At 54.6% G+C, this 21,998-nt stretch overlaps 6 protein-coding genes across 6 annotated transcripts; 3 read left to right on the top strand and 3 right to left on the bottom strand.

The window, feature by feature from the left end:
* Nucleotides 1-898: 898 nt before the first annotated feature.
* Nucleotides 899-3,343, bottom strand: E0L32_007303 (uncharacterized protein; the record flags this gene model as incomplete). Its single annotated transcript, XM_031142032.1, has 2 exons — nucleotides 899-3,229; nucleotides 3,299-3,343. The coding sequence occupies 2 exons, from the start codon at nucleotides 3,341-3,343 to the stop codon at nucleotides 899-901; spliced, it is 2,376 nt and encodes a 791-aa protein (XP_030993711.1).
* An 897-nt stretch (nucleotides 3,344-4,240) lies between these two features.
* Nucleotides 4,241-6,833, top strand: E0L32_007302 (uncharacterized protein; the record flags this gene model as incomplete). Its single annotated transcript, XM_031142031.1, has 6 exons — nucleotides 4,241-4,714; nucleotides 4,783-5,236; nucleotides 5,300-6,154; nucleotides 6,247-6,365; nucleotides 6,419-6,544; nucleotides 6,597-6,833. 6 exons carry the CDS (start codon nucleotides 4,241-4,243, stop codon nucleotides 6,831-6,833), a joined length of 2,265 nt encoding a protein of 754 aa, XP_030993710.1.
* A 4,625-nt stretch (nucleotides 6,834-11,458) lies between these two features.
* On the top strand, nucleotides 11,459-12,944 carry E0L32_007301 (uncharacterized protein; the record flags this gene model as incomplete). Its single annotated transcript, XM_031142030.1, has 3 exons — nucleotides 11,459-11,566; nucleotides 11,712-12,082; nucleotides 12,143-12,944. The coding sequence occupies 3 exons, from the start codon at nucleotides 11,459-11,461 to the stop codon at nucleotides 12,942-12,944; spliced, it is 1,281 nt and encodes a 426-aa protein (XP_030993709.1).
* Nucleotides 12,945-13,884: 940 nt separating this feature from the next.
* On the bottom strand, nucleotides 13,885-15,461 carry E0L32_007300 (uncharacterized protein; the record flags this gene model as incomplete). The annotated part of the gene is made up of 3 exons (XM_031142029.1): nucleotides 13,885-14,885; nucleotides 14,943-15,397; nucleotides 15,454-15,461. The coding sequence occupies 3 exons, from the start codon at nucleotides 15,459-15,461 to the stop codon at nucleotides 13,885-13,887; spliced, it is 1,464 nt and encodes a 487-aa protein (XP_030993708.1).
* Nucleotides 15,462-16,161: 700 nt separating this feature from the next.
* On the bottom strand, nucleotides 16,162-19,455 carry E0L32_007299 (uncharacterized protein; the record flags this gene model as incomplete). Its single annotated transcript, XM_031142028.1, has 6 exons — nucleotides 16,162-16,457; nucleotides 16,525-17,098; nucleotides 17,164-17,554; nucleotides 17,615-18,471; nucleotides 18,569-19,067; nucleotides 19,124-19,455. The coding sequence occupies 6 exons, from the start codon at nucleotides 19,453-19,455 to the stop codon at nucleotides 16,162-16,164; spliced, it is 2,949 nt and encodes a 982-aa protein (XP_030993707.1).
* Nucleotides 19,456-20,763: 1,308 nt separating this feature from the next.
* Nucleotides 20,764-21,798, top strand: E0L32_007298 (uncharacterized protein; the record flags this gene model as incomplete). Its single annotated transcript, XM_031142027.1, has 1 exon — nucleotides 20,764-21,798. The coding sequence occupies one exon, from the start codon at nucleotides 20,764-20,766 to the stop codon at nucleotides 21,796-21,798; it is 1,035 nt and encodes a 344-aa protein (XP_030993706.1).
* Nucleotides 21,799-21,998: the final 200 nt, after the last annotated feature.

Below are 21,998 nucleotides of genomic sequence, written 5' to 3'. Positions count from 1 at the left end.
CTTATCCCACCTTGACAGAATATCACAGGGTTAATCAAGCTCCTCTCCAGCCTCCAGTGTATGTGTTCTGATAAGATATGCCAAATGACTAAACCTATGATGTCGAGCAATGCGTCAGGCCTCTCGGGTCCGAGCCCAGTCCTTCTCGGATTTGATGTCATCCCCTCACACATCCCACAAGCCTTTCCCCAGCATCACGACACAGCCAACATGCCCCCCCACACGGCAGAGAGTCTCGTTCAAACGTCACATCTCCATGCGAAACACCACCCGCACCCCGTTCAGTGGGGGTAAGCGAGCTGCCTGATCTCCTGTTCGGGACCCCCACCAACCACACTTCGTAAGGCTATACGGGCTTCGACCTCGAGCTGTGACGTTGACGAATTTGCAATTGCGGTCCCCAATTGAGAGATCTCTACGGAGAGAGCATGGATTTGAGATATTGACGTAAGGCATGCATATGACAGCTCAGAACCCCCTTTCTGATCTGCCACCATGTTGCCCTCTTGCTCCATCCATGGTAAACAGAAATATGCCTTCTTTTCCCGCCTGGTTTGGTCACAGGACGTGCACGGTATCAATGTCGTACGGTTCGACAGGGAACGACACTGCACGGATCCATGGAAGAGAACCATCCGAACTCATCAAGGTCACCAGTCGTAGGCCTGATCGGCTGATCCTGCCGATGATTGCTCCGGGGGGGAGGACGAGGTGGTTTCCGAACGGGGCCCAGACCATAGGAGAGCTGTATTATTATTTGATTCTTTCACTAAGGGCACCCCCTAGGGTACTCTATAGGTTTCTATGCATGTATATCTTAGAAGATACATTGTTGTACAAACAGTTTACACCGGTGCAGGCCGATCTCCACAGCCTGCTATCGAGGGCCGCGGCAAGGTTACAGACCCTTTTCGCGCGGACCAGTCACCCTGTCGAAGGTATCCAGACTCATGGTCAGCGAGTGGCGACCGCCAGTCTTACTCCTCAGCAGGCCGTCGTAGTCGAGCATTTCCTTGAGCGGCACCTTCGCCACGATGTCCAGCATCCTTGTCACGCCCTTCTTTGCATCGCGCAGCGACTGCAGCGACTCGTACGGGTCGGGCGGCGCATAGACCTCGTTCAGATCGATGATGCTGTCAGCGCTAGCGACGTTGGCGTCGTTGACTTCCAAGACCTGGCCGCCGCGCGCGGACGCAATGTCATGCTGGATGGTGCCCGCGGCCTCCTCTGGGCAGGAGATGTTCGCCTTCATGACCGGCTCCAGGACACCGACGGCGCTTTGACTGTGCGCGCTGCTGAGTGCCGTGCGCACGGCATTGTATGCAGCGTTGACGATGTGTCCGTCCGTCCCAGGGCCGAAGAAGTCGGTCTCGGGATCAAAGGTGATCGACACGCAACAGCTGTGCATGGGCGATCCCCTTCGAGGACCCCTCGCCATGGCAGCGTACGCGCCGTTGAAGAGCTGTTTCCGCACAAGCTCGGGATCGAATGGCAGCTCGCCATCGTCGGGCAGGATAATCTTGATGTGGAACAGATTGCCGTCTCGCTCCGTACTGGACTCCAGAATGCTTGCCTCGTCGTGCTGATCCCTCGGCTCGAGAGAAGCGACACACGCCGCCTTGCCGGCCTTGCTTGCCACAACCCTGTCGTACTCATAGCGGTGCTCACCGGTCGGTGCGGTGAGGCATTCCTTGTAATCTACTTCAATATCGCCAAAGGCGGCATCGACCTTGTACTGTGTCTTCAGCCTATGGATGGCGATCTCTAGATGGAGCTTCCCCATGCCGGAGAGGACGAAGCGGTCGTGCTTCTCGTCCCGATTCCATCTCAGGCTTGGATCTTCACGAGACGCTTTCTCGAGACACTGTTGGAGATGATCTCTCCCAGTGTCGCTGAACGGATGTATTGCGAGGAAAGCCACGGCTGCAGGGATATCTGGCGGCCGGATCTGCATGCTGCGAAGCGCCTGGTCTGGGGATCGGTGGCTATGACTTGGGAGAATCTGGAGAGTGTCGCCTGTTCGCGCATCTTTAAGGCCGATAAGGGCACCGATCTGACCTCTCGAGAGATGGGGTACGTCGGCGGTCTTGGATGCCGAGATTTGCACCATCCTTAGAGACTTCTCAAAGCATCCTAGATTGGCATTCCAGACCTGAGAATTTCGATTCAGAGTGCCGTGGTAGACTCTGACAAAGCTCATCATACCACGTGTAGCATCGCGTAGACTCGGATCGTTGACAACCTTGAACACGGAGGCAACAGCCTCAATGGGTGGTTTGTGTGCTGTTGACGGCTTCGGTTTCAGCCCGGGAATCTTGCGTTGAAGGACATCTTGTAGCTGGTGCTTCTCGCCACTCAGAAGAACCTCAACATCCGCGGTGTCCTGAGGGCTGGGCAGATAGTCAACGACCGCATCGAGGAGGGGTTGGACGCCCATGTTTCGGAGACTGGAACCGGCGAACACGGGGGCGACTTCCCCTTCTCCTGTCAGGATCAACCGGCGAATGCTTTTCTTGATCGACTCAGCAGGAAGATCATTGCCCTTGTCGGCAAACTCCTCGACCAGTTCGTCATCATACTCGCACAGACGTTCGATGAGCCGGTCTCGGGCAATGCTTATTTCTTGTAGCAGGGCAGCATTACTCTGAAGAACAGAGCTTAGTGTTTCGCCTTGGTAGACTTGGTAGTTGTCCGCTGAATTGTATCGGATAGCTTTCTTCTCGATGACATCAATGACGCCAATGAGGCTGTCGTTATCCCACCATGGAAGCTGGCACACCAAAGGGAAGCAGTTAAGCTTGGAAGCGATATCCAAAACGGACCGCTTGAAGGAAGCTCCATCTCGGTCGAGCTTATTAACATAGACAATCCGAGGGATCTTGAACTGCTGTGCTGATGACCAGACCCTTTCGGTGTGTGCCTCAACGCCTTTGACTGAGTCGATAATACACACTGCGCCATCCAGGACCGGGAGGCAACGATCAACCTCGAAGCGGAAATCCTGATGGCCAGGAGTGTCAATCAAGTTGATGGTCTTGGGATGCGTGCCTTCAGGGCAATCCTCTGCCAGTGGCCAATTGAATGTGATTGCCGCAGACTGGATGGTGATGCCTCGTTCCCTCTCGAGGGGAAGGAAATCGGTCACAGTATCTCCGTGATCAACATCTAAGAAGTGGACAGGATCAGCACCGGATAAAGAAGTGAACAGTCTCAAAAGAATGAGAAAGCTCTAGAGTAGAAAAAAGAACTAGGGACCTACTTCCAAGATGCCGCGTTAGGCCACTATAGTAGAGCATACGCTCTGTCGTGGTAGTTTTGCCCTGCAGACCCCTATTAGTCTCATGATACCGGCATAGTGGGAGGGATCAAATGCATACCGCATCAACATGGGCTATGATACCAATGTTCCTGATATCAGCTAGTGAGGCATCGGGATTGCGTCTGGATCGACTCGTGGAAAACAGTCTGTGGCGTGAGGAAGCTGTCACTGCACACCAGAGCAGTGCTGGTGCTCGGTGATAGCCAAGGCGTCCTCCCCCCCGGCACCTGGCGACAGCAACGACTTTCAACATGCCTGGCCTTGCCTGATATTCATATCAAGATGCAAACTCATAAGACCAATGCCGGCGAGACTCAAAAAAGTCATTACAAGATACAGATGATAAGGGTGTTAAACAAGCACAGAAGGCTTTTCATGAGATATCATGATACTGAGCTGATTGGCGATGAAGCTCTCACTCCGTATTGGTGCTGGCAGTAACTAGCGGTGCGACATCTGAAAACTGCGCTAAAGTCTCAAAACGGGTGCTGAGCTAAGCAGTGGATCTCTGCGCTAATTCGTGGTTCGGGCTGCTTGATGCTCCGCTCGTCAGGCGGCTGGTCAGTGCTTCTGGATCTGGGACGCAGGCACCGACCATTCGACTTGTACTCGTTGTATCCACGCAACCGCACCGACTTGCGGAGCACAGCACCACTTCCTCGCCAGTGCATGTGCCGAAGCTACCATTGCTTCGCAGCCAGAGCATCGCCGTGAACAACATTCGATCCAACACTCTCTCAATCCTTCGGCGTTCCGTCATCTCGGCCGGCAGTTCACAGAGCGGTTTCTCCCGTGTCATGGCCATTGCCTGATCTTGGAGCTTCCTCATTACCGTTATCCACTCGCTGCTAGGAGCAAACGTCATCCAGCCCCTTCATCTCACGACACCTCCAACGATAGCCCGATCGACATCCGGCCACAATGGACTACAGACCCCCCACGGGCGACGGAGATAATCCCACGGAAGCCCACCCTTGGGGTTCCCCGGGCGCCTCTCCCCAACATCACCGAACCACCTTCAGTTCCGCCTCCTCCGATGCCCCACCTTCCCCATACCGTGGACTGGATTCGCAACAGTCGGGCAACGGCATCGCCACCGGAGGTCCCGACGACGGCGGTTTCGGTTCCGGCGATCACGAGTACAGGCGACCGGACACTGCGAGCACGGCGTCGGCGGGCGATATTGCCGCAGACGAGTCGAGGGCGGAGGAAGCTGCGCCTACCCAGTCGCAATCGTCCCAGGAGCAGGCCCCTCAACCCGCGGGCGATGCCGCACAGCCCGGCCAGCAGCCACAGCAGCGCAAGCCGGCGCAACCGCAGTTCAAGCTGCAGGCTAAGATTACCGGGCTTGAACGGACCGGGCGCAAGGATCCCATCCTAAGGTTCGATGTGCATGTAAGCAGCCTTGTTTGCCTCGATACGACCATGCGATATGTCTCAAATGACTAACTTGCCCGTAATAGACCAACCTTCCTAGCTTCCGAACGACGCAATACCGCGATGTCCGCCGCCTTCACTCCGAGTTCGTCAAGCTGGGGGAGCATCTCATTTCTGCGAATCCCGAGGCCATCGTGCCTGCCGTGCCTCCCGCATTGACATCTGCCGGCGCCGGCACGGATGAGGACGAGCTCCGGGTGAAGGCGCTTCTTCAGCGCTGGTTCAACTACGTCTGCAGCAACGAGGTCCTTATGAGGGACGACGAGATGGTTTTGTTTGTAGAGAGTGATTTCGGCTACAGCCCGTTGGTCAAGCGGAAGCAGCCTGCCACGGGAGTGAAGCGGAAAATCCTCAAGCAGTTTGCGCCACCACCGGATGACACTCCCGAGCTCCAAGACGCACGACCGATCGTTAAGCTTTTCTACTTGGGCACCATGGATGCCGGACACAAGGTCGACAAGCTTGTCAAGGCACGGAGAGGTAGGTTGAATGCAACGTAGTTTTCCCCAGCCATATTTCGATTTACTAAAATTTCGAACCCAGGACTCGGACTTGCCGAGGCAGACTTCGGCGCCAAATTGACCGCCATGAATGTTCAGGAGCCGCACCAGGGCCTCGCCAACGCCTACCGCAAGCTCGGAAAGGCCGTACAGACCGCCGGCGACTTCCACGCAGCCCAGGCGACCGCCGAGGCCACGACCATCGGCGACCCCTTCCAGTACCACTCGTCCGACGCCTTCATCGTCAAGGAGACACTCACCAACCGCCAGATCCTGATCCGCGAGTTCCTCCAGGCCCAGGAGAACACGCGCAGCAAGCTCGGCGCCACGGACCGCCTCAAGGCCTCGTCGCGCGTCAGCCGCGAAAAGGTGGACGAGGCCATCGCCGCGCTCGACGAGGCGCGCCACAACGAGGCCTACCTCGAGCAGAAGACGTCGCGCGTGACCAAGAATCTCGTGCACGAGCGCCGCAGGTGGTTCGTCCGCACGGCCGCCGACCTGCGCCTCAGCATCCGCGAGTACGTCTGCCGCGAGATCGAGGCCGAGCGCCGCATCCTCTCGCTGCTCGAGAGCGTGCGCCCGGACGTCAGGGCCATCGACGCGTCGGGCGGCCTGAGCCGGCTCGGCCGCGAGGCCCACCCGCCGGCCAGGCGGACCAGCCTGGCCGCCAGCCAGGGCCCCAAGGGCGACGCCTGGAGCGGCGTCCCCCGCCGCTCGGACGCCATGGCCCGCAGCATGTCGGGCAGCCTGGCGGGCAACGTGGCAGAGGAGCAGGAGGGCGAGGAGGGCCAGGGCGGCGCTGCGCCGCAGGGTAGGGCCCGCGGCCTGTCTGGCGTCAGCGAGGAGGACGACGAAGATAGGGTAGATGCCCGGAATGCGGCTAGCCGATTGGCGACCAGTACGTTTTAAGCTTTGCATATGGGACAGAGACGCGGCACGGAGGGTATGTGTGTGTGTGTCTGTGTGTGTGTGTGTGTGCCGGAAAGCCAGGTATGGACAGCAGCGGCGGCGGCGGCGACGGCGGTAGCTGCGAGGTTGCTGCTGCTGCTGCTGCTGCTGCTACTGCTACTGCTGCTGCTGCAAGTGGACAACGCATACCCTACTGCTCGGTAAGCTGTGGGTAGATAAAATCAACCTCTTTATCTCTTGTTTCGCGTTGCAGATCCTCACATGTGTTCTATCTTTGGATGAATCAAAACTTGTGATAATGGTCTACGATATATGCCCTTACCCGACACTCCTTCGGATGAGGGCAGGACAGGCAACCACCACGCGAATGTGTCGAGACGTAAGCTGAGCATCGTCGGGCACCACGGACCTTCACTCAACCTCTCGCGCAGTCCTCGCGCACTCGCGTCTTTGGCCCTCGCCAGGACACCATTACCTCTAATGCGGGCCACACAGGATGCGAATTCTACCTCCTCTCCGAAACCATCGCCTGTCGACTTGCGGTCAATCAGTGCGTGCGCAAACCACATCCGTGCGACATGTCCTCACCGCCTGTCGTTCCGCCGCTGGAGCAAAGACGGCGGTTTGTGCGGCTGGATGCGGGCGGGATGCAAGGACGCCGCCCGTAAGCTTTCACTCGAGCGGTTGTATGCCTCGGCCTCGTCGAGCCTCTGGGGTGGTCCACATGGGCGACTGTGCGCAGCTGGTGGGCATGTGCAAAGAGCCCGTAATGCTTGCTCCGTATCTTGCAGCAGCAACCGCAGCAGCAATGTCGCTCGTCCTGACACTTGTCAGTGTCATTCAAGACGGCACATCTGCGAGCGCTCGGGCAGCTTTGCCTCCCTCCATGCCACCTTGGTCAGTCAACATCCGGAAGCAAAGCCGGCGCTTGTGCATGCTTTAGCGGCTGGACTCTGCCTTATCTCCCTCCACACTTTCCAGTTTGGAGACTTGGTACTCTTCTGTGCTCTTGGGATAGCGAACCACACATTGCAGCTTCCGACACCGCGCCCAGTCCGTCATTTCAGTATCTTTGTATGGAAAGGGGTGTTGCTTCATGGAGTCTGGGGGTTCCCTTTAGCCGCGAGGACCTTTACAATTGGGTGCAAAAGGATACTGGAGACGAAAGAACCGTCCTGTCAAGGCTGTAGGCCAGGCAATTCAAAACCCTTTGGTAGTAGCGACTCCGTGGGGTCCTGTGGAGTTAAACCGGAGAAGAAGGTTGCTGTTATTGCATATCAGTATCGACGTGCAGGTCCTTCCAGAAGAGAACATTGTTTTTGTAGCCGCTTGTGTTTCTTGGTGTCATCGGGATCCCTAATAGGCTGTACTGTACGTAGTTCCGAGATACGGCTCCAATGGAACGTGGTCCGATAGATGAAACAACAATAGTGACTATTTGAATCTCGTCATCAGCTCTCGATATTGGCACATAAGGAACAGTAGTGTAGCACGAGATGTGCATTGTGACAACTCGAAAAGCTGCAGGAGGAGCCCCTCCGTGAGTCTCCCCAGTAGAGTTTTCGAAATTCGACTGCACCAACTCGGGTCAATCCTTTCTTGATAAAGTTAGGGAATCGGATATCAATGGACCTTCAGGTCGCATATTGATGAGGGAACGGCTACAGACTTACGGAATACGGAGAATGGGTATCTGTTCTCGACCAGCATAGGACCCCAGGGAATAAAGAGTGACATATCCCAAGCGCAGCTGACAGTGGATAGACAAGTAATTGTGATAAGATGCTATGAATCATCAATCGTGGATCGTCTGACCAAGGCATCCCCAATCCGACATGTATCTTGAAGGTTGAGCATCTGCAGGCGCAGTGCAGTGGCTATGACCGTCTTCCAGAACATGCAAGTTCACGGTAGTTGATTAAGCATGATTTTGGACTGGGACATAACACTTGAACTTTGGATGCTTCTTTCGTAATTCCCGTTAGGTGTGTGAGAGACTCGGTCTGCGGTCGAGCCACTTTCAACCGCGGGCGACCGATAAGGTCGTGTTGTGAGGGCAAAAGGAGATACCCCTGCTTGCCATGTGCAACACCCTGGCTCTTGATGTGAGTAGGTTTCACCAGTTCCTGTTAGAGCCGGAAAAATATCACACACAGCGGCGGTGGCTGCGTCTGTGATTCTGGAACGACCCTTGTTCCTGACAGGGGTGTCTCGTCCGTTGTCGCCCTTGTCTCTCCCGAACTGGTACATGGAAACAGGACCTCTTCGAGACGAGCTCAGGAACAGCCGAAGACTCGCCGCCAATGTGTCCGGCCTTTTGGCCCGCGGCCCATCCCCAAGCAGTATGATTGACGCTTCAGAAGGCCGAGGTATCTTAGATCATCGAGGGAGGGATCCCGCCTGGTCGCAACATGCGCGTCCATACTCTCGGCCAAGGGCTGGCTTTGATGAGGATACAACGAAACTCAAGTGATAAAAATAGGGATGGATGATTGACCTGACGAGCCCTTCCTCTGAGATTTGGCAAGCTGAGGCGAGGCAGACAGGTGAAGGAAAGAAAGCTGGTACGGACTTGTACAGGCAAGTACTGTAGATGGCTCCGTGCCTTCTGGGCTGGGAGGCGGCATGGTTACCCACTTCTCCAAATCTCAACCGTTGCTTCCATTTTTGTTCCGTCCGACCGTCCATCTCATATCGTTCCTGCCTGTGACACAATCAAATATGGTTATCCAAACTGGTGGGAGAAGGCCAAGTCGAAGAAGCAAAGCTACGCCGCCAACGACGGAGACAAATAACATTAAAGCTTTGAACGTGAGCTTTTTTGAGCTTTCACCAGATGAGCTTCCAGGCTGCGAGAGCAAAAGAGAAAATACTCCCTCACTCACCCTGGCCCAATTGCTATCAGGCAATGTATCTGATGTACCCTACTTTACCCTTACTTCATGTTCTCGCCTCCACGCCGAATCCTCCGACCCTCCGGATTTTCTCAGTGACTTTCACTTGGTTGCATGTACCTCTGGGGAAAATGAGGGGACTCCAGTCTCTCCCCAAGTGCGGAGCTGTCATTTTACTCGACCTCCTCCTGGACTGACCTCGTTGATGTCGAAATTCTCTACTCCTGCTTAGTGACGACTTGACGACTGCCTTGCATCATGCCTTGCTTTATTCTTAGGTAAAAGAAGCGGCTGGCATCAGGCGCTATCTTCCGACTTACATCCTGACTGACGAAACAGCTCTCGGGGCCGCGTTCCCTTGCATATCCTTCGTGGCATCAGTCTTGCGGTGAAGCACTCGACCTAGGACTGCGTCTCCTCGGGAGAGCTAAGCTGGGTAGGTAGCTCAAGGTTCTTTTGCATCCCTGCGATGTCTCACAGCTTTCCCCTACCCTTGGCTTCCGCTTCTCTTGTACCGTTGAGACAAAGACCCCGCCGAGCCAGGGTATCATCGAACTGTCCTCGCATCCACCGTACGTACATGTGGATTCCCGTTTGGCGCTCGACATCGCATCACTGATCCGACTGCATCCGATTCTTTGGGAACCTCTCTGGCCGGATCCTTTTGCTTCCTGGAGCCTTGGACAGGGCTTTGCCTGCAGCCGACATCATCATGGCTTTGCAATGACACATACCAGGCCTGTGGTTGCCGTGTGTCGTTCTCACCGGCTGCAAGTCAATCTCGGTCAGATGTGCACACAAACACAGATCTCGCCAGTTTAATGTGACAGGTCTTGATCGGCCTGGAATCAAGCTCTCGCCCATTCTCACCAGTCAATTCCCCTGTGACTCTGCTGGGTCCGTTCCAAAAGGCAAAGCGACTGTACCGTGGCCAGGCTTCTCGCCATACCCGTTCCAGAATCCTCCGAGAGCAGAACCAGCAGTCTCAAAGATCGTTTCCAATCTCGCTGCTCGTCCCGCGTTCCCGTTCTTAGTCTCTTATCCCGGCTCGCTCGTGCCTTTTACTCTTCAGGAACAACTCTGATTGACCTGTTCGTCCGTCTTTTGCTCTGTCCCCTTGTCTGCTCCATATCTACCGTTCTCTACACCAACTCCCTTCCCCACCTCTGATGCACCCTCCCTCCTAGACAGTCTGTTGCTCAACGTCTGCATTGTTTCCTGCACGCTCTAGATTGGCGTACATCACGATCCCGGCATCTGCAGCAGCTCAGCATCCATCTGTACGGACCCCTGTCGGTTGCTCTGGTCGGAGCTCACAGCCATAGCCATCCGATATCCCTGATCTGCCCCAGTCGGGCAAGGGCATCGCTCAGTCTCCCCGGAATTTCCCACGTAATGGCAATCTTTGGTCTCTCTTCTCAGGCATGGCTCCGATCCACAGCCGCCGGGCGGACTCCAGAGCCGTACCGTAGTCACCCTGAGGATTGACGCCAATACCGTCCTGTTCCGGCCCTCGTGCTGGCGTCTCTGAAGATTGGTGGACGCGTGAATGTCGTGATCGCACTTGGCTGAGCTTCCGTGCGGGTACAAGCCATGCCCATCCATGGACTGTGCATATGCCATGCTCTCCCGAGACCGGGTCAATCTGCTCTGGCGGCTTCCATTACAACATGTCGCTAGCTCATCGACACCACAGATAACCTGCCGTCCTCTGACTGGCTCTACTGGTCTCATGTCGTCGTCGACGGCTCCTCTCTAAGCTCCCTCAGGGGTCCTCCACCTCTCATATCTGCTCATTCTCCAGTCCTCTCCGCTCCGCACCGTAGATCTACCTTGGCCTATTTCCCCTTCTTGTGTCCCTTGTCACTCATTGCCAGTCTCGATGGCGGTCAGGACGGTTCGAGGGTCTGTTGTACTTAAGGGTGGGGGTCGTGCCCGGCTTCGACTTATTGTCTGCTCATCTTGAACATTGATGCCGCCACTCTCCTCCCAGAACGAGGCATACCCACGTTTCTTCGTGTCAAAGATAAAGAACCCTTCCTCCTTCCTCCCACGCACCTTTGTGCTAGCCTGTCCAGCATCCCCCAACTCCCCCTCACCACTATATGCGACCATCCCACGCCGAACCCCATAGTACATACTTGGTGTACGACATTCTGGCCCTCTTCTTGCAAGACTCTCTCGAGGACTCGTCGTAATAAGCTCAAGTTGGACGCCATCCCGGATCCACGGGCTCGCCTCAGACTTAGCTCCTCCTCCCCACTTCAAGGGTGCAGCCATCTACACAACTGTCTACCCCGGACCAGGGCCAGGGACCTCGAGTCAACCGGTCTCACTCCAGTCTCTCGATCAAGCAGGTCATCCCACGTACATCCCACGCCCTCGTCACTACCCCAGCCATGTCGCCCGCCGCAATGGTCGAAGAGGCGCCAATGCAGCTACCCGTCTACTCCAAACCTTCCAGGATCAGTGCATCCGTCCTGCATGGCCCACGGGATCTACGATTGGTGAGGCTCACTCTAAGATCTGACTGTTACACAGACCCGACGTTCTGGTCACATCTACATCTCACTTCGTCCCCGCCCTACCCCAGATTGATTCATACGTCGGTCCCAACAACGTCAAGCTCTGGATTACTGACGCTGCGTATAGGAGCAAAGGAGTATTTCGGAGCCTTCGACCGGTGAGCTACAGATCGCCATCAAGTCCACCGGAATCTGTGGCTCAGATGTCTCATACTACAAAAAGTTCGCCAACGGTGATCTTTGTGCGTGTATGCCGCTCTCCCTTGGCCATGAGTCGTCGGGCGAGGTTGTCGCTCTCGGCCCTGGTGTCAAAGGTTTTGCCATCGGTGACAGAGTCGCCCTTGAGGTCGGCATACCTTGTGGCGAATGCGGTATCTGCAGGAAAGGCCGCTACAACCTTTGCAAAAAGATGCGATTCAGGAGTAGTGCAAAGAGTGTTCCGCATTTTCAAGGTACACTCCAGGACAGGATAAATCACCCGGCAGCTTGGTGCCACAAGTGAGTATACATCTTCTCCTCCTCAGCCTGGAACATCTTTCACTAAGAGGTTTTGGGCAGGCTTCCCGAACATGTATCATTTGATGCTGCCGCTCTTCTTGAACCGCTTTCTGTTGCCATTCATGCTGTCAACCGAGCATCCCCGGCCCCTGGCTCGACTGCTCTGGTGATTGGTGCCGGCACTGTCGGCCTCCTCACCGCGGCCATGGCAAGGCATTCAGGTTGCACACAAGTCACTATTACTGATGTCGATGCCGGTCGAGTCAACTACGCTATCAAGAAGGGCTTTGCCACCCACGGCTATGTCGTCCCGCGATCCTTCCACACGGGCTCAAGCAATTCGTCAGTCTATACCGGATCTGGCACTTCGACCCCAGCAGAGTCCGGAGTGATGACCCCGGCCAGCCTCTTCTCCTTCTCTGGCCAGCTGGAGAGTGCAAAGGCCCTCGCGGCAGAGATACTCTCCCTGACCAAGTCCCCGGCATACCTGGCCGTGGACGACGAGGACGAGGGCGTGGACCTGGCGTTCGAGTGCACGGGCAAAGAAGTCTGCATGCACACCAGCCTCTACGCGACAAGACCTGGCGGCAAGGTCATCATGGTCGGCATGGGCACGCCGATCCAGACGCTGCCCATGTCGGTCGCTCACCTCAGAGAGGTCGACATCCTCGGCATCTTCCGCTACGCCAACACGTACCCTACCGGCATCCGCATGCTGTGCTCCGGCCAGCTGCCGAGCCTGGACGACATGGTGACGCACCGCTTCAAAGGCCTGGGCAGTGCCAAGGGCGCCTTTGAGCTCGCCAGTCGGACTTGTGATGACGACGGCAAGCTTGTTCTCAAAGTCGTGATTGAGGCCTAAGATCTATTTTTTCTCGGCTTCTCAGGATTCTTCTCCTTGCTTGCTTTCCGGTATGGGAGACTCTTGAATTGATTGATTTTCCCCTTTCCACAAGTGGCGATGCAATCTGAGCGACCTGTCAGGGTTTCTCCATTGATGATACCTTACGTCGTTGCCTCCCTGGCATTTCTCTTCTTCTCTTCTTCATCTCATTTTCTTCTTTCCTTTGTTGGGTTCTCAATTGTATTCTGGTACGGCTCGAAGCACACGGTGTGTTGACCATGATTAGACTGGTACATGTTAGAATGGGCCAAGAGTGCTAGTTCTTGGCGGATGCGGCGACGGTTAACGGGGATTGAAGATGCTTTCTCCTAACACAGATCACGATGTCATGACACTCAAGGTAGACGAGGCTGTATCATTCCTGAGATAGGCCCCAAATACAATCTTCTCGAATTTGCTTGACATAAACCGTCCACCATTCTAAACGATATCAATACACTACCAGTATGAACGTGTACAGCAGTAAACCCAGACCCGACGGCGACCAATGTCAAGAGACGGAAGCGTCTTTATTAGAAATTCTTCTATTTTCGATCGTAATGCATGTTTTTGCTAGCTCTTCTAGCTACTGCCTGGCGAGTCAAGGGTATGTATGGATCCGCCAGACTCTGCGGTAATACCGAGACACAATGCACGCTCTATGTCTAACACTTCAATTGGTTCCCCCTCTGTCCAGGGTTTATTCCGGCTTCCTGGGGGATCAGCTCGCGCCGCATGACCGACTGGCCAAGATCAACGCCCGATGCAAATGTGACACCTCTGGCCTCCGCCCATCAGAGGCTACGCCGGTTCTTAAGCGCAGTCCCGGATCCCTTCAATGAGCTCCTCCTCGTTCCGGTAATCAGAAGTGTCTATCCATCCCCTCAAGTCCTTGGGGCCAGAAGTCGCAGGATCGCCTTCACATTATGATGTCTCCCGCACCAGGCAGGCTGAAGCCATGCGTGCCGCCCGGCGTGTTGACATCGGGCAGCCGTTTGGACTGGTTACGACCCTGCTCGACAATGCTGAACTTCCTGCCGATCTCGCGGATCTCCTTGATGCTCTGCATCACCTGGTCGGTCAGCGCGATGAGGTGCACGTCGTTGGCCTCGCTCTGCATCTCCCTCTCAAAGGCCTCGGTGGAGGCCGGCTGGAGGATAGGCAGCCGGTTGACCAGTGCCTGGATGGAGCGGAGGATGGTGTGAGAAGGCGTAGTATGCGGTTGGCCCGGAGCTGCTTCGGGCGGAGCTTGGCCCTCTGTGGCAAGATAGGACGGTGGCAGTTGCTCCAGGTACTTGGTGACGAGCTGTATGCGCGAGTGCAGCATCTTGACAGCATTGGCTCTGGTCGTTATTGAGGCGATGAGCTCCTCCTCCTCTCTTGAAAGTGCCGCCAGATCGTTGACATCCGAGGCATCCGTGTCTTGACCGGACGCTAGTTGTTTTCCCTTTGTCTCGGTTGCCCCTTGCGATGGCTTCTTCTTCTTCTTCTTCTCCGCGCTGTCTGTAGCTGCCGCATTAGTCGCTCCTTTGGCGACAAAGTCAATGCTGATCATCTCGGCTTCGCCAGTCTCGACCGAGTATGGCAGATGCCGGAACTTAAGCTTCAGCGTCTGCTCCTGGGTGTTGCCGTCTTTCATCTCTTGGTCACCATCGCCGCCCTTTGACGAAGCATCCTCTCCCTTGGCTTTACTTGCGTCGTCAACCTCGTAGTTGCTCTCGTATATGCTGATGGGTAGCTTGCCACCGACGGAGTCTGTCGGGACGCTCTCAGGGTGGAAGGCGAGTAGTACTGCGGATTCATTGTATCCAGAAAGTATCTGGTTGTGTAGAGGAAGGATATCGGGTGTAGGGCCAGTCGTGGGCAGGAGAGTGTACCAGCCGACGAGGTCAAGCTGGCGGTCCTTGTGGACTTGGCGCACTAGAGAAAGTCAAGTCAGCCCGAGTTTGAGCGTACCAGGCATATTCATATATGTACTCTGATCTAGACGGCCATCAAACCACTCCTTATCCAGGATGACATCTCCCCCCTCCGATGTTGTCGTCCGACAGTCAAAGGCGTGCTCGAGGGTGATCTCGCGACCGTTCTGTTGGCCGAGTAGTGCGCCGACGACAGAACCACTCTGCTGGCGCAGAGTGTGCCGGGTGATATAATCCGAGATTGTGAGGAGAACTAGTGGGTGTAGAGCTGCTTGGAGAGAGTCTGACGACTTCTGCGTCGAGATGAGCGGGTTGGCCTCCTCGTCAGCCATGGTCGATGGGTCGAGGGGAAGCTGGGATTGTGGCGCGCTGGAAACTCTCCTGCTCAGTTCAGAAGCCTGGATGGCACCCGGGAAAGGAGATACGTGGTTGTGAGATACTGGCAATTTGGAGATCTTGGGTCGGCCCGGGTGACGTGCTGATGAGTGGGAATCAAGAGGTCGCGGGTGGTAGCTGTAGATGGAGGAGCTGGGTGTTGTTGGAGGTGAGGTAACTGCCTGGGCGCTTACCCCACCATTATGATAGCTCCTAACCCATGTACCTTTAGCTGTGACCCCACTCAACCAGGTACCTCAACGCTGCCTCCTTCGAGATACTCTCTCGCCTGTGCTCTTCACCAACGGCTGTTTTCTCACAAGGAGACTGCTCGTCAAACCTACATTATGTATTTAGCAAAGAGCATTTACGACCGCCAATGCAAGATCTTGCAGACAGTGATATAATTCCGTCCAAGTCTTACTGTGTTATCACAGAAAGAGCACAGCTTCGGCCTGCCTTCTTGATGTCTCTGTACCTACACTCATATACGGACGGAGAATTTGTCAAGATTTTCTTCCTGAACAACATCCACCAAGTCTGTCAGGCGCATCTACTCCTCAGCGTGTCAATGAGACAAGTCAGAGTAAAATCTTCAATTGAGAACTAGATGCCGATATACAGTTCGCCGCAATTCCTCGAGTAATGTAAAATATGAAGGTCAAAGTTGTGAAAAGTATAGCGAGAGCAAAAAAATGCACGTTCGTGGGGAGAACAAGGACGAAATCGTTCTTCCCATTTTGGGAGATATGATCCCAACCAATCTTTCCCAAAATCAATATCAAAGAGACGCATTCGGCGCTGAGGGCCAGAGATCCGGCATAGAGTCAAGGTATGACGGCATCGCACAGATTCGTCTCTCGAGAGATACAGCACTCAAAAGTCGATGACAACGGCTCACCTCATGGCATGGCCAGCACACCTTTGAAGGTAGTGTCTATCTCAGCCAGGTGTGTTGAGAGCTCAGCTCTGAGAGCTTTCGTGTTCTTCTCATCACAACCTCCCAGAGCAGACCGGCAGTCGTCAGAGATCTCCTCGAGGATGCCAAGAATCTTCCTCTGCAAATACTCGTCCACTTCTTCGCATAATTCCTCGAGCACGCCGCGGACGGCGCCTGTGGAATCTTCAAATATTTCGATACGAATGTCGCTGATATATCTCACCATATAATCTACCATGCGTTTCTGCGCTCCTGGACCTGCACGCTCAAGAGTCAGCATTCCAAGTACAGGCCATCTTGGAAGACAGTTCATTGAGCAACTTACCACGCTCCCGCAGGCATTCATTGTACGCTGGCTGTAGATGCTGTTCGATAGCAGGTCCAAAGGACCTGTTGGCTTCGCGTTGCAACCTCCTGATTTTCCGACTGACGCGGTTCTGGAGGTGCTTGAAGGCAGCTTGATGGGCCAAGAGCTGGTCGGCCAGTCCTGCACTGCTCTGTGAGTCCTCCAAGAAGCCCTTCCGGCTAATCATCACTTGGCGGAACTTCTCAAGATAGGCAATGCATGTTTGCAAGAAAGTCCGGAGACCGGCCGGTACGAGTACTGAGAAGACCCTCTCCCAAGGTGCTGCGATGCCCTTCAGCACGGGTTCGAGTAGCTCCTGGTTGAGGTCCCGTGGCCCACTTCGACCCTTAAAGACACCATTACGACGACACGTCGCTTGGTAGGTATGGTAAAGCATACCGCCCTGGTCCCGCTTGTAACCCCATGATTTTGCCTTCTCTACTGCTGCCTCGGAGGCTCTTGGGGCGATGCGGTCGAGATTGTCATAGATGAAGACCCGAAGTACCATAGACAGTTCGTTTCGGTGATCTCCCGCGGCTGTCAAGAGTTTCTTCTCCGGATGTCAGTATACCAGTGTGGTTATTGTAGGAAAATATAAGCAGCAAGGGAAACGCCTACCTTTTGGAGATCTTCCATGTCATCCATAAGAAGTTTCTGGCGTTCCTTCTGTTCGTCCTCGGTGAGGGAAGTGCCACCATTGAGACACCACATTTTCAGAGACATGATCAGCCTGGCTAGCTTGGTCAGAAATTGCATCGCAGCCTTTTTTCGGGCGGGCTCTGTCGACTGCATCAAATGAGAGCGGAGCTGCGGGATGCCGGTGTCCTCGACAGCCGGAAATCCATCGAGAAGAGGATGATCACGACGGCTCTTCTTTCGTGACTTCTGGTAGGCATGGGAACTGCAGCAGAATACAGGTAGCGATGCAGATATCTTGCTGTAGTCTTGCTGGTCCTGACTTGGATCAAAGCCTTCTTGATCCCTCTCCAACGCCGCTTCATCATCCAGCCTATATTTTATGGTTAGTCCTCGTGCCTTGATACTATATGGATTACTGAGGGCCACTTACTCCTTGATTCCTTCCGCAAAGTCACGTTTGATATCCTGGATGGCATATTCATTCCTTGCTCGAATACAAAGAGTCTGCGCCGCAATCTCAAACGCTCTTAGACGCTCCTGACATTCTTCAATGTCGCACTCGATTTCTTCAAGGCTGTCCTCAATTTCCTCCTTGTTCTCACGGTGATGCTTCTTGGCGCTCTTGAAAGAATCAATCAGCCTTGCGGCCTCCTCAGGAGTTAATAGCTTCATGGTCAGCTCAGTCTCGCTGTTCTCAGCAGCCGGAGACTCTTCGTCCAGGTCAATTGGTGCGTTCAAAGATCCACCGCTTGTAGCCCAGGCAGCGATCGTTGAAGGAGCACGGCGTGGACGGCTACGGGTCCCGACCTTCCTTGCGCGACACTTGCTCTTCTGAAAGTCGGAAGGTGACGGCTCGAGTACTGTATTGCCCTTCTCAATCTCTTTCAAGAGGCCCTCACAGTGCTCGGCTTTGTCGTCGGCATCTTCCATGAGTTGTTTCTCTTCCTTCGCCTGTACTCGCAAGGTGTTCGCCTCTTCCTGTAGAGCCTCGATCTCGTTCAGCAAGCGGACATCGTCGTCCCATTCGAAATCTTCTGGTGGGTTGATCTCGAGGCTTTCACGTGCCTCGGAAACTACGATGCCATCCGTCTTGGAGCAAATAAAAGTGATCGCCGAAAAATTGCCGTCCAGTTTGATTTGCCTCTTGAAGGCATCCCCAAGCAGAGATTTGGCGGTCTTGTCGTCCACGGCGCGAATGATCGGGGCCACAATCCAGAAACCAGTGGCTTTTTGGAGATATTGGGCTGCAACAGCTGCTCGCGCAGCATTGGCGTCCTGGGTTCCAGGCTGTTCAAGTCAGCCCTTTGTACCTTCAAGTGTTGGAGTCCAAACCTTCCCGACTGAAGAACATCCCGGAATTTCAAAGTCTGGGGCAGGCACTTACCAAATCAACGATGATTGCTCCAGTAGAAAGGGCCTCAGCTTTGATGAACACTCTCACGATCTTGACAAGAGGCCAGAGTTCCATCTTCTTCACACCAGTCTTGTCCCTGCTGTCGACGAACTCGCGCAATTGGCTGTAGAGTGAAGCCGCGGATGTTGCCTTCAGGTTGGTGGTGGTTCCCAAAACGTTATGCATATAGAGCCCCTCTAAAAGGTCCCTAATATCAGACTTAAGGATATCCTCCTTCGAAATCTGTGGGTATACCGCGGTGATTTTAGCCCAAGCAGCGTCCGCCTCGGGGTTTCTGATTGATGCTTGAGCATCGTCGTCCGAACTGTCGTCGATATCACCCAACAGTGCACGCAATTCAGTAACCCACTCGTCGGCAGATATGAACTCGACTTCGGCACGGTAGGATTCATCTGGATCATCAGAGGTGTTGTACGCAATCTCTGTGGCAGAGGCCGTGCATGCCCGAACACAGTTGGTAGGGATGAGCCTGGCGACGTGTGAACATCTATGCATCAAATCAAAGCGTGAGAGAAATGAGCTTACCGATCCTCATCAAGGATAGCATTGATGATTGAGCTTTTCCCGGCGCCGGTGCCACCAAGAACGGCAAAGACGGCTTTGTAAGAGCGCTTTTCCGCCAGCGCATCCTCGACACGCTGAGACCAACGTCGAGCCTCAATATTCATCGAGGTCGAGGCAGCAAGTGCCGATTTGAGTGTTTGAAGGAATTCGACGCCAATCTCGGCGGCATTCTCCAAGTGCTCGACAGAGGATGAGTGCAGGGATTTCTCGAAATGATCAAACACACCAGTAGATGATGAGGCATCTGGCTCAGAGAGCAGTGCTAGACTGCTATCAACTGAGATGCCTGCCATGCTGCCACAGTGCTAGTCGTCTCCTTCGAAAGAATGCATACGTAACAAGGAAGAAATGATTTGGGATGAAAATGAGATAATTGCTCACAGAGCATTCAAAATGAAGAAGGAGGATGTGAGCCAAATCTGAATGAAGTACTTGGGAATATTTGAGCACATGGATCACACATGGATCTGTGCTGATGTTGTACGAGATATCAAGTTGAAGGAGAAGATAAAAAGATATGAGATGCGATGTGAAGGAACAGGTCTCGAACAGATGGTGAGGGTGACGAGCAGAGTGAAGCGTAGCAGTCGGCCAGAGTGAAAAGGATGTCAGTGGAAATATTGATGACGAATGATACTGACAAACTGGAAGGATAGGAAGTGTAGCCCATCAAAAGATGAGCAGGCAAGAAATCAAGGAGTGAAGGTCTCACCGGGCCTCGAGAAGCTGCGACCTGATGGAGGGAATTCTCAAAGAGGCGTGAAAATATTGTGAGAGAGATGAACCTCAAGGTCAAGTCGACTTCCTAGGAGAGTCCGTTTTAGAGTCAAGAAATGAGTGCAAGTTCTTTTATTATTGAGCCTAGAAGCAGCACATATCTCAGGCTTCGATGCTCAGCCAAGTGATGGTCAGATCAGTTGACGGATTGCGAGCAGAAGCATCCATCAAGCCCATCACCGGTTTTAGGTCGTGGGATCGCCCTTCCGAGTTCCAGGGCAAGGATATTGATTGTTGCCATTGAGGTAGCTCCTGATGAACCTCCGTCAAATATTCTGATGCTCGCTTGCCAACGTTCATGGTATCCTCGATGAGACGACAAGATATTCATGGACAAGGGGACCAGTCGATGTCGCTGTTTCCCCACGCTTGGAGATTCCAATGATCCCTGTCATAGCTTTATCTAAGACCCCATCGGGGCACCATGAAACATAGGGACAATTCTTTGAGTGCTCTTACAGAGACGTTCCAATCGTAAATCTCGGTCCCTTTGTTAGGTTTGTATTTAATTTACTCGAGAATAGTATACCACTACCCAGATTAGACCCTATGCCCATATTCATTAGTTTTCCTATTCCCAGATTGGCCCAGCTCTGTTCCTGGCTCACTGGTAGTGTCGTGATGTGATGGGTACGGTCCGCCGAGCATTCCAGTCAATTAATTGATGCGCCAGGCGTTGACGACAAGCTTTATCTTATCTTATCGTGTGACATTCCCCAGGTGCCGATCTTCAATGTTGTTTTTTGACCTCATATCAAGACCACGGTGCAAGATCAACCACACTCCAGCGCATGCGCCTTGACGGACGGACCTTGGAGGCAAGCATGGCACACATATCGAACCCACTAGCGACTCCCGAGCAACTCTACCAGCGTCATGCTCTCAGTGCCCTCCCTACGGACCTAGGCGACGTGGTCCTCTTCGCGACGCAATGTCTAACACAAGCGGCCGGCCTGCTCCTTCAGCTGCCCCAGTCGGTGACGGCGCAAGCAAACGTCGTCCTCGCGCGGTACTGGCTAGTAGAGTCATCAACTGCGCACGAGCCTAGCGTGAGCTCCCCGCGCCACTCGACCAACAGACACACAAGTCTCTCTAACCCCCCCTCGCAGGATGTGTCCGCCGCGGCGATCTACCTCGTCGCCAAGCTCGGCCCGGCCCCGCGCTCCCCCCGCGACGTCGCCAACGTCTACGCGTACCTCTTGTCCTCGCAGAGCTCCTTCTTCAGCAGCGGCGCGAAAACCCCCTCGATACCCAGCGACCCGTCCGCATACTACCTCAGCGACTCGGCGTACCACGCCTTCCACAGCCGCGTCCTCGCCCTCGAGGCGCGCATCCTCTACGCCCTCTCCTTCGACACGCACGTCTCCCTCCCCCACCCGCTGGCCGTCACGTACCTCCAGGCGCTCGACTTCCTGGGCCACCACCCCAAGGAAGCGATATCGCGCCGCGTGGTGGAGCACCTCAACGCGGCGCTGCTGTCGCCGCAGATGCTGTACCTGACCCACCAGCCCAACGCCCTGGCCGTGTCGGCCATCTACAACGCGGCGCGGGACGTGGGCGCCAAGATGCCCGAGTGCGAGTGGTGGGAGGTCTTTGACGTGGATCGAGAAGAGCTGGGGTTTCTGGTCGTGGGCATGCGGAGCGTGGAAGGCTGGGCGCGCAAACAGCGGGAGGAGATGCCTGACTTGTGGGAGGGCATGTTGACGCTGAAAATGGTGAACGAGGAGCTCAGGAAACAAGGGATACAAGTCAGCAACGGTGGCCGGGCGGCCGACGGGGCGGTGGATGAGGAGGCAGAGATGATGCGCAAGATGGACGAGAGGATAGCGGCGAGGGAAGGAGGCGAATCAATTACATGATATACCCCGGCTCACAAAGAAATGAAAGAACTTGAACTCGTAAAGAGGCCCCATCAGGGTAATATTTACAAAGCCATGTGCGAATGAGCAGAGGTATTCAGGAGGGGAGAAGAAGTCCCGCCCTTTCAGAGAGTACTACGAATGGGAGATAGGCTGCAAGTAGCCTTTTCAAGACAAGATGAGGAGTCAATTGAATTCTT

This window comes from Thyridium curvatum (assembly GCF_004353045.1).
Source record: "Thyridium curvatum strain D216 chromosome Unknown NODE_44_length_342116_cov_83.455874, whole genome shotgun sequence".
NCBI lineage: Eukaryota > Fungi > Ascomycota > Sordariomycetes > Thyridiales > Thyridiaceae > Thyridium > Thyridium curvatum.
Note: the sequence above shows the minus strand (reverse complement) of the source record. Positions and strands in the feature narration are given on the sequence as shown.